The sequence below is a fragment of the Pteronotus mesoamericanus genome, unplaced genomic scaffold, assembly GCF_021234165.1.
Source record: "Pteronotus mesoamericanus isolate MK-2021 breed Mesoamerican mustached bat unplaced genomic scaffold, CSHL_Meso_final contig_1201, whole genome shotgun sequence".
NCBI lineage: Eukaryota > Metazoa > Chordata > Mammalia > Chiroptera > Mormoopidae > Pteronotus > Pteronotus mesoamericanus.
The window spans coordinates 196,577-210,756 of NW_026555042.1; the positions used below are offsets into that span (position 1 = coordinate 196,577).

At 72.5% G+C, this 14,180-nt stretch overlaps 1 protein-coding gene across 1 annotated transcript; it reads left to right on the forward strand.

The window, feature by feature from the left end:
• The first annotated feature begins 573 nt into the window (after positions 1-573).
• ADAM8 (ADAM metallopeptidase domain 8) lies at positions 574-10,532 on the forward strand. Its single transcript, XM_054584907.1, has 24 exons — positions 574-658; positions 1,446-1,549; positions 2,464-2,540; positions 2,651-2,729; positions 2,811-2,887; positions 3,151-3,334; positions 3,602-3,664; positions 3,746-3,814; positions 4,094-4,263; positions 4,384-4,465; positions 4,705-4,850; positions 4,948-5,125; positions 5,343-5,432; positions 5,575-5,764; positions 5,847-5,931; positions 6,231-6,381; positions 6,747-6,824; positions 7,292-7,376; positions 7,625-7,739; positions 8,165-8,357; positions 8,701-8,766; positions 8,961-9,011; positions 10,074-10,151; positions 10,482-10,532. The coding sequence occupies exons 1-24, from the start codon at positions 574-576 to the stop codon at positions 10,530-10,532; spliced, it is 2,547 nt and encodes an 848-aa protein (XP_054440882.1).
• Positions 10,533-14,180: the final 3,648 nt, after the last annotated feature.

Consider the following 14,180-nt stretch of genomic DNA (forward strand, 5'->3'; position numbering starts at 1 on the left):
CCTGCCGAGGCCCAGCCTCGCCTGAACAGCTCGGGTTCGCCCCCCTCCCTCTGCCTTAACCCGGTCCACGCCTGCAAAGGCCTGTGTGCGGGGCCGCGGGCACTGGGCCGGGGCCCCCAGGGGACCGGGCAGCCGCGGGAGCCACAGGGTCGGACAGGCGGGATGGAAGGGCAGGGCGCCTCCCGCAGGTGCCCGAGACCCCGCCCCCGGCAGCCGGGCGTGCGGGAGGGCGGGGCCGGGGCGGGGCCAGCCTGGAAGGAGCCTTAAAACCCAGGGCCCCAGGGCCCCGGCCAGAGGCCGCCCTGCCGCGCGCGAAGCCCCGCCGGGTGCCCGCACAGACCCTGGGTCCCGGCCCCGTGCGCGCCGCCTGGTCCCTGGGTTCCCGTCCGCGCCCTCGGACCCGACGCCCGGCTCCCCACCGTCGTGCCCCGACCACCAGATCTTCTCCATCTGTGTCCCAGGGCCTCAGACCCAGGATCCCTACCCGCGCCCCACCCCCTTCCCGTCCCCAGATCCCCCTCCCGGGACCCCAAACCCCCAGAACCCCAGCCTCCAAGTTCCAGACGCCCACCCATGCTCCCGGGGCCCCGGGTTGCGGCCCCGGCGCGGGCCATGCGCCGCCTCGGGCTCTGGCTGCTCGGAGCACTGTGGCTGCAAGGTGAGTGCCGGGCGGGTGCAGGGCGGGCTCCGGCCAGGACCGCGGGCGGCTGCCCCGGGAGGGCGGGCACCTCGCTCGCCCGAGCTGTGCTCCGGGCTGGTCCCGGGGGGTCACTCAGCCAGGGGCTCCTGGAGGTGGACAGACTGACCTTCAGGGGGGAACTGAGGGGGAGCGGGGGCTGGGGCCGGGGCTGAGGGAGCGCAGGTCATCCTCGAGTCTTGGGGTGAGTGCCCACTCCTGCTGGGACCCCCAGTACGGCAGGGGTGCTGCTGGGGAGCAGGGCCTTGGAGCTCAGCAGGGGGCTGGCTGACCAGACGGGTCTGGCTCCCAGAGCCTCCTGGGCTGGGGTTCTGAGGCGCCCCAGCCTGGGGCTGGAGGCAGCCGAGTCAGGGCCCGGGGGCTCCCAGGGCCGCCTCCTCTGGAGGTTCACAAGGCCCTGATTCCAGAGACACATTAGAAGGCCGAGGGCAGGGTCTCTGGGCAGCTGGCCTTCGGGGCCCAAACTCGGCCTGCCCGGCCGTCTGCATCGGGCACGTGGGAGCTTCCAGGCACCAGAGGGGTGGGCCGGGCCCCCAGGCCACCGAGACGGAAAGGGCAGGGCAGCCGGCCTCCCGCCCGGGTCTGTGTGTGTGCTCCCGTCCGACCGGGGTGGGGGCGTCTGGGAGGGTCCAGGGGCCTGGGGCGGCGGCCCGTGGTCCTTTCGATGCCAGGCCCCACGCTGCCCCGCCTGGGGCGGTCGCTCCTGGCTCAGGAGGCAGGTGCTCTGCATGCCCACCGTCTCCCACAGCGGCCGCCCGCCGCGGACCCCTGCCCCACGTGGCGCAGTACGAGGAGGTGCGGCCCCAGCGCCTGCCAGGACCCCGGGTCCGCCGAGCTCTGCCGTCCGGCTCGGTGAGTCTTGGCGGGAAAGGGGCCTGGGAGCCGCGTGGGGGAGTCCCTCCCTGACCCCGCAGAGCCCTGCTGTTAAAGGGTTGTAGCTCCTGGGTGGCCCGGCCGGGCGCAAGGGGTCACCCTCGGGCCCGAGCGCCAGGTGGGCTTCTGGGCCAATTGGGGGCCGACGCCTGAGGGGCCCCTGCCCACGGGGCGCGCTCTGCTTGGCCCGGCCTCCCCCCAGGCCCTGGCTCTCCTGCCTCTGCCTCGCCCTGTGGCTGCCTGAGCCCCGCGGGCCCAGGCCCCGCCCCGGCCCGGGCCACTCCCCAGTTTCACTTGGCGTGAGAAGCCGAGTTCCTCCTTGGGCTGGAGGGCGGGCGGGTCCCTGGCTGCCAGGGGTAGAGACGCACCTTTCCGGGGCTTTTGGGGTTGGGCTGGGATTTCCCGGAGCTGCGGGGTCACTCCTGGAGCAGGGTGTGTGTGTGTGTGTGTGTGAGAGAGAGAGAGAGAGAGAGGGAGGCTGTGCCTGCCATGTGTGGGGGAGCCCCGTCCCGGCCTCCTTGTCCAGGAAGAGCCCCGAGCCCCTGACCCCCGACCCTCACCCCACTGGGAGGGCGAGGTGCGCACTGTCCCTGGTGAGGGGCAGGGGAGGGCCGGCCCTCTTGGGGGCAGGACGCCTGGGGGGGGGGCTCCCCACCCCCGTCCTGTGCTGCCTGGTGGGCTACCACCCTGTCCCCTCACGTCCTGGGGAAGAGGCGCCCTGGTCCTCGTCCTCGTGTGGACAGGTGGGGAAGCTGAGGCCTGAGGCCTGCCTGGGACCCCTGCTGCCCTCGCCAGCCTGATGCCGGGCACCCCCCAGGGTCCCCTGAATGGCTTTCAGGTGGAGGCCTGGGGTGGGCCCTTGACTCCGGACCCCTTTTGCTCTACTGGCTCAGAGCCTGTACCCGGAGAGTGTGAGCTACGTGATCGGGGCCCGAGGACAGAACTTCACCCTGCACCTGCGGAAGAACAGGTGAGCAGGGCCTGGGGCCGCCCCCAGCACCGTGTCCCGGGCGCCCGGCTCCTGGGGCCTCCTCTGGGGGGTGGCAGGCGGGCCCAGGCCCCACGGCGGCTCTTTCCTAGGGACCTGCTGGCCTCGCGGTACACAGAGACCTACTCGGCTGCCAACGGCTCCCAGGTGACCGAGCCGCTGCAGGGGCAGGTACGCCCGGGTGGCCCTCCCACGGTGGAGGTGGGGCCCCGGGAGCAAGGCCCACAGGGCCCTCACGCGCACCCTCCGCAGGACCACTGCTTCTACCAGGGCCACGTGGAGGGGCACCCACTCTCTGCCGCCAGCCTCAGCACCTGTGACGGCCTCAGGTGAGAGGGGCACTCGGCACGGCCCCGCCCGCCAGAGAAGCGACCTGTGCCGGGGGCAGGGCCAGACCCGCGCCTGGGTGTCCAGGCTCCTCTTACAAGTCACAGGCTCCTGACGCACGAGGCTCCCAAGGGCCCTGGACACTGTCCCCAGCACGTCCCCGAGCAGAGTAGGGGCCTCCTGTCCTCCCAGGCCTCCCGCCCCTCCCTGGGCAGCTTGCACGGGGCAGGGCGTTGACTCTGACCCCCTGCCCCGCTGCCCACAGGGGCTTCTTCCAGGTGGGCTCCGCCGTCCGGCTGATCGAGCCTCTGCATGGAGGCGGGGAGGAGGGGCCGCACGCGCTCTATGAGGCCCAGCACCTGCGGCCGGAGGCCGGGACCTGCGGGGTCAGCAACGCCAGCCTGGACAGCCTCCTGGGCCTGCGGACCTCGGCAGCCTTCCGGCCCCGGGTGAGGGCCCCGCCCCGCGCTCCCCTGTCCTGGCGGCCGCGCGCCCCCCGGCTCCCGGTGCCCACAGCGGAGGGCAGGTGCTGCCCGCCGGCCCTGTGGTCTGTGGGCCTGGCTCTGTCCAGCAGCCGCGCAGGCGGCTGGCACTGGCGAACAGGCCGCCGACCCTGAGCGAGAGGGGTCCCCAGAGGTGGCCGGTGTGGAGACCGGGCTAAGATCGGGAGGGCCGTGGCTGGGGCCGCTGACCGGCTGCTTCTTGCCATCGCACAGAACTGGCCGCGGTCCCAAGAGCCCCGCTACGTGGAGCTGTATGTGGTTGCAGACTACGCAGAGGTGCTCCTTGAGGGCTGGCGGGTGGGCGGGCGGGTGGGGCGCCACCCGTGGGCGTCTGGCTGAGCGGCTGCTCTCCTCCAGTTCCAGCGGCTGAAGAGCAGAGACGCTGTGCGCAGTCGGGTGCTGGAAGTGGTGAACCACGTGGACAAGGTGGGGGCCGTTTCGCCCTGGGGGAGCCCCCAGCAGGGGCTTCCAGGACTCCCAGCAACACAGGTCCCTGCGGGAGCAGGAGTCCCCCAGCCTGAGAGAAGCTCGGTTGTTGAGGGGCGGGGGCGGGGGGCACGGGCCGCGGAGCCACCAGCGGCGCGGCGGCCGCTCAGCCAGGCCCGCTGTCAGCGGACACGCCTCCCCCGCCCGGGCCCTGCCTCTCCAGGCGGGCGCCTGGCCTCGCTGCTCGGGAGCCTGACCCGTGGCCCCATCTTCCTGCAGCTGTACCAGGAGCTCGGGTTCCGTGTGGTCCTCGTGGGCCTGGACATCTGGGACGGCGGGGACAAGATTGTGGTCAGCTCCAACCCCAGTCTCACGCTGGAGAACTTCCTGGCCTGGCGGACGAAGCACCTGGTCGGCCGGCACGCCCACGACAACGCACAGCTCCTCACGTGAGTGGCGCGGGGCGGTGGCAGCAGGAAGGGCTGGGGACGGGGTGGGAGGGGTGGGGGGGGGCACGGGGGCGTGGCCATCTTGGGGGCAACCACCACAGACACTGCTCTCGTTCCCAGTGGGGTCGACTTCAGCGGCCAGACCGTGGGGCTGGCCAAGGTGTCCACCATGTGCTCCCGGCACTCAGGGGCTGTGAACCAGGTGCGGAGGGCTGGCCCGGGCCGGACCAGCCCGAGCTGGAGGTGGGACGCATGCGAGGGCGGGGGGCGGGGACCTCGGGACTCCGGTCCGCCCGCCGGTCCCCAGGCTGCGCCCCTCAGCAGCCGGTCGGCCGCCTCTCCGGGAAGGCGCTCTGTGCTTCGCGGAGTGTCGGCGGGAAGGGGCGCCGGCCTTGCTCGGGCCGAGTGGGCGGCGCCCGTCAGGACCGCCTCGCCCTGCAGGACCACAGCGGGGACTCCGTCGGCGTGGCGTGCACCATGGCCCACGAGATGGGCCACAACCTGGGCATGAACCACGACGACAACGTCCAGGGCTGCTACTGCCCCGCGGCCCCGTCTCGCCAGTGCGTCATGGCGGCCAGCATCAGGTGCGGGCAGGCCCGGTTCCGCCGGACGGCGGGCGCGTGCGGCGCGGGCGTCCTGGGGTGCGGCCGGCCTGCCCCCTGAAGACCCCTCTCCCCTCAGGTCCCCGTATCCCCAAATGTTCAGCCACTGCAGCCGGGCCGACCTGCAGATGTTCGTGGAAAAGCTCCCAACAACCTGCCTGGCCAACGCGCCGGACCTCGACCGCCTGGTGGGCGGCCCCAAGTGCGGGAACGGGTTTGTGGAGCGTGGGGAGCAATGTGACTGCGGCCAGCCCCAGGTAGGCCCAGCGCCGCCCCCTCTGCGCCGCCGGTCGGGACGTCCGCTGCGGGCCCACCGGGCGCCCTGCGTGTCCACGGCCACGGCGGGTACACACCCTTGCCCTCTGACACCCACAGCGACCCGGGGGGAACCCCTGGGAAAGCCCCAGCCCAAGCGAGGGCGGGTCTCGGGGGGACCCGGGCCACCCAGACCCTCAGCAGCGCCCCGGCCCCCAGGACTGTCAGAACCGCTGCTGCAACGCCACCACCTGCCGGCTGGCCGAGGGGGCCGAGTGCGCCCACGGCGCCTGCTGCCACGAGTGCAAGGTGAGCCCGGACCCCGCCCGCCCTAGCCCAGCCGCGCCCCCGTTGGCCGGCCGGCAGGGCCCCGGGGCGGCGGAGACCGGCCGCAGGCGCGCGTCTGCTTGGAGCCGGCCGTTCCCGCGCTGAACTTCGCTCTGTGGGCCAGGTGCGGCCTGCGGGCCAGCTGTGCCGCCCCCCGAAGGACGCCTGTGACCTGGAGGAGCGCTGCGACGGCCGCCAGCCGGCCTGCCCGGAGGACGCCTTCCAGGAGAACGGCACGCCCTGCGGGGGCGGCTACTGCTACAATGGGGCCTGCCCCACGCGGGCCCAGCGGTGCCGGGACCTGTGGGGGCCAGGTAAGGCGGGCGGCCAGCGGCCCGTGGGCCCGAGGACGGCCTCCAGCCCCGGGCCGAGGACTGACCTGCTGCTGGCCTGCAGGCAGCAGGACCGCGGCGGAGAGGTGCTACGCCTACAGCCTCCTGCCCGACTGCAACGGCGGCACCGCCCTCCACAGGGCCCAGAGGTGAGCGTCCGGCCAGCCCTGGGCCGCCTGGCTCCTGGGCCGCCCCCGTCGCTGGGCCGCCCCCGGGAGTCCTCTGCACCGAGGAGCAGGGGCCCACCCTGCCTCCCGGACCCCAGGCCCTCACGGCGGGGAGGGTGGGCCACTGGCGCGGGGGTGTGGATGCCCCCTCAGTAGGCCCCACGGCCCGTCCAGGGCCCGGGCCCCGTGTCCCGGCAGCGCCCGTGGTGCCCCCCGCGCCGGCGTGCGCGGGGTGGGCGGCCCAGCCGAGCGGGCCCCACAGCGAGGCCCTCTGTCCACAGGGCCCCGTGCGACGTCCTGTTCTGTGAGGGTGGGCAGGTGCCTTCGGGGCGGAGCTACTGCACCATCTCAGGAGCTTGTCAGGCCCTTTTCCTGGACGGCGGCTCCGGGTACGAGCGTGTGCTCGAGGGCACCCAGTGCGGCGACGGGAGGGTGAGTGACCAGGCCCGAGCCCGGACGTGCGCCCGGGGCCGCGCGTCCCGCCCGTGGGCTCCCAGGGTCTGAGGCAGGGCGTGGGTGGCGGGGGCCGGGCGGACGGACTGCTGTCCTCCGCGGAAGCTCGGGCGGCGCGTGCGGAGGTGCCGGGAAGGCCCGTTCTCGGCCAACGTGGCGCGAAGACCTTCCCGCTGGCCGGTCGCCCCTGGGGACGGGACGGGTGGGACCTGCCGACACGGCCGCCCTGGCTGTGGCGGCCACGGGTGCCCCCAACACTCACTGCAGGTGTCGCGTCGGCTTCGGCGCTGGGGGCAGCGGGGGACGGGGTTGGGGCCGTGCCTGATGAGGCCCCTGCCCCCCAGGTTTGCTGGAGAGGGCAGTGCCAGGGCCTCCACGTGTACCGATCTGAGAACTGCTCCGCCCAGTGCAGCGGCCACGGGGTATGCGGGCCTTGGGTGAAGGGCGCTTGCGGGCCTTGCTCAGGCCGGGCCCCGGGGTACAGAGGGCGGGGGCCTGGAGCGGGCGGGCGTCTGTGGGCCCCAGGGGCGCCCCGAGGCCCCGGCCACCGTGGTGCCTGTGGACACGGGGGCGGGGGCTGCTCTGTCCTGAGAGGGGAGGGAGGGCTCCGTTCTTGGTGACGCGTCTGTGACGTGGAGGGCGGAGGGAGGCGCCGGGAGCTTGAAACCAGGGGCTGGGGCTCCGCTCGCCTGAGAGCGCGCGCCCTCACCCGCTTGCTCTGCTTAGAGAGCCCTCTGCCGTCCGGTCCGGGCGAGGGGCTGCCGCCGGCCTGTGTGGCAGCCCTGGGGCCCTGGACGCAGGAGCCCGCCCGTCGGCAGGGGCCCTGGCCGAGCCCCGCGCAGGCCCGGGCGGGGTCCCCAGGGCGCCCCCTGACGCCCGCTGCCCCCAGGTGTGCAACCACAAGGGGAAGTGCCACTGCCTCCCGGGCTGGGCCCCACCGCACTGTTCGGAGCTGCTGGCAGAAGTGCGCACAGGTAGGGCCGGCGCCCCGGGCCTCCCTCCCTCCCCCGGCCAGGTGGGTCCCACGACGGGACCGTGGGGGCCACCGGCTCGGGGGTGGGAAGGGGGCCCTGGGCGCCCAGGCCGCTGGGAATCGTTCCCGTAAAGATTTGGACCTGCTGCCCCAGGACCTCCGACCCCCCGTCCCCGCAGAAGGGCCCGCAGGTGGGCACGGCGCTGCGAGGGGTGCGCCCGCCTGACGCCCGGCCTCGTGTGCCCGCAGCGTCCCGGAGCCTCCTGCTGGCCGTGCTGCTGCCTGTGCTGCTCCTGGTGGCCCTGGGCCTCGCCCTGGCCGCTGTGGCCGTGCGCCGCAAGGCCGGGGGCCGCGTGCGACGGAGGTGAGCGGACGCGTTGCACAACGTCCGTGTCTGCAAGAGGCACGTCCCCTCCTCGCCCTGTTGGGCAACGGCCCCAGCGCCGCCGGAGGAGGAAGAGGGCCCGCAGCGGGCTTCTCGCCGGGTGGCGCGGGGCTTCGCGGACCAGGCGGCGCCGCGGGAGCCCCGGTGGGCCTCAGCTCTCTCGGGGTGACCGCCCCCGCCCCCGGCCGGCGCCCCTGGGAGAGCCCCGACCCCGTGCCAGCACTGCCCAGTGCGCTCGAGGCTGCTCTTTTCGGATGGCGTGACGGGCATGCCGTGTGCGGGCTGGCAGGCACTGCAGCTTTGGGGTGCCCCGGCCAAGCCAGGGGACCCCATACTCGGGGGCCCCCAAAGTCCTGGGTGGACCCTGAGGCCCAGAGGCCTGACTCATCTGGCTTTCCCAGCAGGCACGTGGCGCCCAAGACCAGCCTGGGGCGGTCCAACCCCCTGTTCCCCGAGGAGGGCAGCCGGCCCGCGGAGGGCGGGGCTGCGGCTCCCACCGTGGGCCCCCCCGGGCCGGTCGCCGCCACGCACACCGGCCCCGGCCAGCCCCCCAGGCCCACGGCTTCCGCGGTGACCTCGAAGCGGCCACCGCCTCCCGTAAGCACCGGCCGCTCCCCCGGCCATGGGGCCGTTCGGGGCAGGAGGGAGCCTGAGGGCCCCCGTGCACGGGGACGGGGCTGGGGGCTGAACCTGCGTCTGAGGCTCGAGGCCTCGGCAGGGACCGAGGACAGTTCTGAGGTCCAGGCCACACCCCAGACTGTCCCCACGGCCGAGGGAAGGGGGCGTGGGGGGCGTGGCCCGGCTGGGGCCCTGCTGGGGGGGCGAGCTTTGTCCTCCCTCTGGGAGGGGCAGGGACATGGGGTCCCGAGCTGGGGGTGTGGGGGGCGCCCCTGGAGACACTGCCCGGTGTGGTCCAGGCTCACGACCCCGCTCCCTGCAGCCTCCGGCCCCCACGTCCCACCCGCCCTTCCCAGTCCCCGTGTACACCCAGCGACCCCCAGCACAGGTGAGCTGCGCTGCGGCCTGGTCCAGGCAGCCTCCGGGGCAAAAGTCGGGTCCCGGGAGGTGGAAGGCCCAGGCGCCAGACTGGGTGGGCTGGGGACCTCGGGGTGCAGCCACCGCGCTCCCGGACGGCCGATCGCAGGCCCGGGGAGGACGCACGCCCTGGGCCTCGGCTCCTGACTGTGCCCCTCCCTCCAGCTCCGACCTGCTCCTCCCACCAAGCCTCTCCCAGAGCTGAAGCCCACGCAGGTGAGAGGACCTGGCCACGCAGGAGACCCCTTGGCTGTGCCCGTGCCCTTCCCTCAGGCCAGACCCCGGGCTTCCCCTGCAACCCAGACCCCGCAGGCTGGGTGGGGTGCTCCCCTGCCGGCCCGGCCACCTTCGGGGCCACCCGGAGTCCCTTCTGCGGAACACGGGGTCGGTCCTGGTGGGCTCCTCCTCCTGGGCCTGCTCACTGCCCACTGCAGCCCTGAACCCAGGCCACTCCCGCAGGCGGGGAGAACAGGGCCCCGCTCCCGCCCCCCGTCGCCCCTCGGGGCAGGCTCTGCCCCCGGGCCCCCCGCGGGCTCCTGACGCCTGCCCGCCGGTCTCGGTCACCGCTGATGCGATGCCCGCGGGTTTCTCCCTGCGGCCTCGGAGGTGCTCCGAGGTGCGCCCCCTCCTTTTCCACCGGGTCCACATCGGCCCCCTGCTGCGACCTTCGCTGTGGTCCTCGCTCGAAGGGCATCCTCTGCTGCTTTCCTCCTCAACTTCTTTTAGCACTGACTTTTGACTTACTGAAAGTTGCAAGAAATGGTCTAAAAGGGGGTTTTGACAGGCCAGTTGGGGGCCAGGCGGGCAGAGAACTTTCTGGCCCAAAGGAGGTGGAGGCAGCCAGGCAGAGGCGGCGAGGGACCGGCCCCCAGCAGGGCCCTTCCGGGCACCCCGGGCCCCACCCAGGCGCCTGGGGCACCACAGCGTGCGCCAGGGCAGGGCTGAGCGGGACCAGGCCAGGCCGGGTCAACCTTCCACCTCCGTCCTGAGTCTCGTTAACCCTTGGTTTTGAATTTCCAGGACCCATGTCCTGGCAGTTTAAAAGCTTTTTGTCGGTAAAGCTGAGGTGGTGCGGGGCCTCGGGGAGAGGGTAGCGTGGCGGGGCCGCGTGGGTTTCATTCTGCAGGCGGCCACGGGGGAGGGAGGATGGGGGGCTTTTCCGTGGAGAGCTCCACAGAGCAGCCCGCAGCCTGTGGCAGGGCAAGCCCTCGGCCGGACGGAGCTCTGCCGGAGCCGGGACGCGGGGCGCCCACCGGCGCTGTGTCTGCTTCCTCCCAGGTGGTCAGGCCGACCTGCGTGCCCCCCAAGCCACCGGTCAAGCCCAGGGCTCAAGGGGCCAACGCTGGAGCCACTGAGGTGAGCGAGCCCCTCCCCCAGGGCCGTGCCCACGGGCAGCGGCCGGGATGGCGCTGCCTGGGGACAGGAGCGTGGCTGCAGGTGATTGTAAGCCCCGCTCTGTGCTCTGCCCGACGGCTTTCGGGGGGTGGCCGGCTGTTAGTTTGTCTTCACCTGCTCGACCAAGGGCGGAAGTCGGCCCTTCACGCGACGTTAGCTGGGCTGGGGCTGCCGCTGTTACCGCCGTGTGCACGGGCCGCCCTATCGTCGGAGGGATTGAGACTCTGAGTGTTTGGAAGTGTAACAGGAAGTAACATTCAGCAGTATTTGTTTCTTTTTTCTTCCTCCAAGGGAGCTGTTGGCCCAAAGGTTGCTCTGAAGCCCCCTGTCCAGAGGCGGTGACAGCCGAGCTCGCAGCGCCTTGGGCGCATTCTCGCATCTGTGTGCAATTGTTCCTGTTCCAAGAGCCCTGTGCCACGCCCTTCGTGCCCGTCCGGGCTCCGCCCACTGTGGGAAGTCCCGGCAGAAGAGCCACCTCCTCGAACCAGGGTCGCGCTGCAGCACCCCGGGGTCACGCCCGGGGCCTCTGGGTCGGGGCTGCTCTGCGGTCCCTGACCGCCCGCCTTGTCGGCCACACTTAGAGGGGCCGACGCGCAGGGGTCAGCGCCATGGCCTGTGCACGCGTCTCCCGACGGCCATGGCCTCCCCCAGCGCGGGGGAGGCTCCTGCAGGCCTGCCGCGCCTCGCTGCGGACCCCTCGCTGCCCGCTGCCCCCGGCCCCTGCAGGCGGGCGGCCGGCGTGTGCGTCCTTGTGCGCGCGCATTCAGGAAGACCCGCCCCCCCCGCCCCCAGCCCGGCCGCCGGCCGGCCCGCAGGTTAGCGCTCTCAGGCTGCAAGCCCCTACCTCTCCGGAGCTTATTTTCTTGTTTCCTTGATATTTAAGAAGAAAAAGCCGGTTTTTACTATTAAATTATTGATCGACTTCTCAATGACGGGAAATTTTTATTAGATGGATGGAGTTTGGCACAAGTCCTACAGGTGGAAATCAGTTTGTAAGATTTAAGCGTCTAATGCTTGTTAAAATAAAACGTGCCCTGTACGAGGGCGGCCACTTTACACGTACTTCGCTCTCCGACTTCATCATAAACCCCCTAAGTCGAGCAGACCGGTGCCCCGCCCCAGGAGCACCGGTGGGGCCCCAGCCCCAGCCCCAGCCCCAGCCCCAGCCCCAGCTGCAGGTGGAACTCCACCCGCACCTGCGAAACACCAGCCCGTCCGGCGCCGTCTCCCGGCAACGGCCCCAGCACTCAGTTCTGCGCCAGCCTGGGCGCCGCAGAACCTTGCGCCCTGGCCCCGCCGCGGCGGCCTCCACGCCTGGGGACGCGCTCCCGCTCAGCCGCCCCGCTCAGCCGCCCCAGGCGCCACCTGGCCCAGGACTTGAGCGAGGGCGGCGAGGGAGAGGGACCTGGCCGGCTGGACGCGACGGCTGGGCAAGGGCCGGTGTCTCGAAGTGTCCCAGCTTCCCAGGCTCCCAGCAAAGTGCTGAGAGCCCCAGAGCAGGGCGTGAGGGGCGCCCCGGGAGGGATGCGCAGGACGCGAGAAAGAGGGAGAGGCAATGTAGGGGCGCCGAGGTCGGGAGGAGGGGGTGGCAGCGGGGCAGGCCGCGCTGTGCCTTCAGCACCGTCACTCCACAGCTCCCCTCCGCCGGCATTGTCTGGGGCTGGCGGCGCAGACTCGGGGTTCCCTCCAGCACCTCTGACCCCAGCCCGCCTCCCACAACCCGGCCCCTGGGGCACGCACACCCTGGCCGCGGCGGTTGCCCCTCCCCCACTCCGTTCTCTGTGCTGGCCCGCCTCGGGGCCATGGAGACTATGATAGAAGACAATAGAGGTTCCTGGCCGGGTGCACCAGGCTCACCTTGCGCACCCTCACCCCACCCCCAGTGTTGCTGGAGGAGATTGTAAAGCATTTCTGCGCCGCCCTCCCCGGCCGTTGGACCTGCACAACTACGTGCCCACCTTCAACACGGACCAGACGCTCAGCAGCCGGAGCGTCCTCAGCAGGCAGGCTCCCGGCCTCCCCGCCTCTCCCTGTGGGGGGCCCAGTCCTCTGAGGCCGCTCTGGCTGGGCTGCCCCCACCTTCCTGGGCGCCCAGGCTGCTGGGTTTCCCTGACGCCCTGTCAGTGCCCATCCCTGCTCCTGTGCGTGGGAATCTCACCAGCAGCCTGGGGCTCCTGGGGGTTCCCCGCCGAGAGGGCAGCACCGCTCACTGAGACCTGCCCAGCCCGGGCGGACGGCGCCTCCCGCTCACTCGACAGCAACCCCGGGGGTGGGAACCCCGGCCTCCAGGGGCTGAGAGCCCGGAGGGAAGGCAGGGGAGGGGCTGCGCCGGCGGGAAGGGTGCCGTCGAGGGCGAGCCGGGGCTCCCGGGCCACTGGCAGAGCAGAGACGTGGGCGGCCTGCGGCTGGGACGGGCCGCAGCAGGGAGCAGGGAGCAGGGAGCAGAGTCCCGCGCCCTTGTGAGAACCGAAGGGTCGCAGCTGGGTGGGGAGAACGCTCGCAGCCACCGGGCGACCACGCGGAGGACCCCGCTCCCAGCCTGGGGCCCAGGGCACCTCGGGGCTGAGGGCTCTGAGGGGAGGCGGCGGCTGCCGGCAGGCATAGCTGGGGCGAGAGGTCCGATTTGGGGGCGGGGGGGGCAGCGAGCCAGCAGGACCCCCTCAGAGCGCGGTTACCCAGGCAGGAAGGCGCCTTCTGCCGGGCAGTGTCCCCGGGACACGTATCAGGGACATGGTAGCCCAGGCCGGGAACACCAGGCCGGACCGCACGGGCCCGCAGGACTCCGCGCCCCGGTGGGAGGGCCCCCGGGCCTCCGCCGCCGGGGCAGGGCCGCCGAGGGTGGCCAGGCCCCACAGCTCTGCGGGGTGCACCCCCACCTCCGCTTCCTCCTCAGGAAAGTCGTTTGCAAGCTGCGTGTCTGTGTCTCAGAGGCCGACAGCCGAACGCCGGTGGCCAGCATGCCTGGGGCCGTCGAGCCGATCCTGGGCACGCGGAGGGAAAGGGTGGTGGCAGGCGCTGTCCCCAAGGGCCCACCCAGCGCAGCTGCACGGCTGGTGTGGCTGTAGGTGCCGCCTTTGAAGCCACTGTCTGTCACGTGGGGACGTGGTCTCATGATGGGCCAACGAGACAGTGAAACCAGGAAATAGGTGGTGATGAAGCCCCCGGTCCCCCCCCCCCCCCCCGCCCGCCTGTCTGGGACAGAGAAAACCCGCTGTTCCCAGCCCAGCACAGGCCCCGCCCCCTCTCCGCACCCCTCCCCTCTGTGATGGGTCCGGTGGGAGCCCTGCGGGGCAGACTCTCAGGTCCTGCCTCTGAAATCTCTGCAGGACGCTGGTTGGGCTGCGGGTGGGGCCTGAGTCCACCCCACCCCCACTGGGGCGCGGGACATGGCCTCCTGTAGGGGCCGCAAGGGAGGGGGCGTGCTCAGGGGCACAGGGCCCGGGGGCCGGCAGCTTTGGGAGGCCTCCAGGCAGCACTGCACGGGGGCCGCAGGCGGGTGGCCCGGGTGTGTGGGCTCTGCACACCCCCCACCTGCCCCCGGTGCTGCCGCAGGCCTGCTCCTCTCGGAGGCGGGACCTGCCCCGCAGGCCCGAGCCCCCCCACCGTGCTCTCTGGGGTGAAGGCCCTTTGCAGGCGCGGTGTGCACAGAGGGTGGGCCCTGTCTCTCGAACCCTCTGTCACCGCAGCCCAGCCTCCCTTTGCGGCCCCGACCGGCTCGTGGCCAGGTACTTGCTCTTCAGTCAAGACCCAGCTGCTGGGCCTTGGGGGCTCCCGGACCCAGGGCTGCAGCAGCTGCTGGAAGAGAAGGAGCAGGCGTTGGCCATTCTGCAGGAGACGGTGCAGCTCCGGCGCCCGGGGGCCGCTCCGCGTCCACAGCCGCGTCCCGGGGAGAGGGGCTGGTCGCAGGCGTTACAGGGAGGCGCTGCCTTCTCTTCCACGGAGCTCGGGCCCAGCAGGGGTATGCGGGTGTGGGGCTCACAGAGTCTCTGA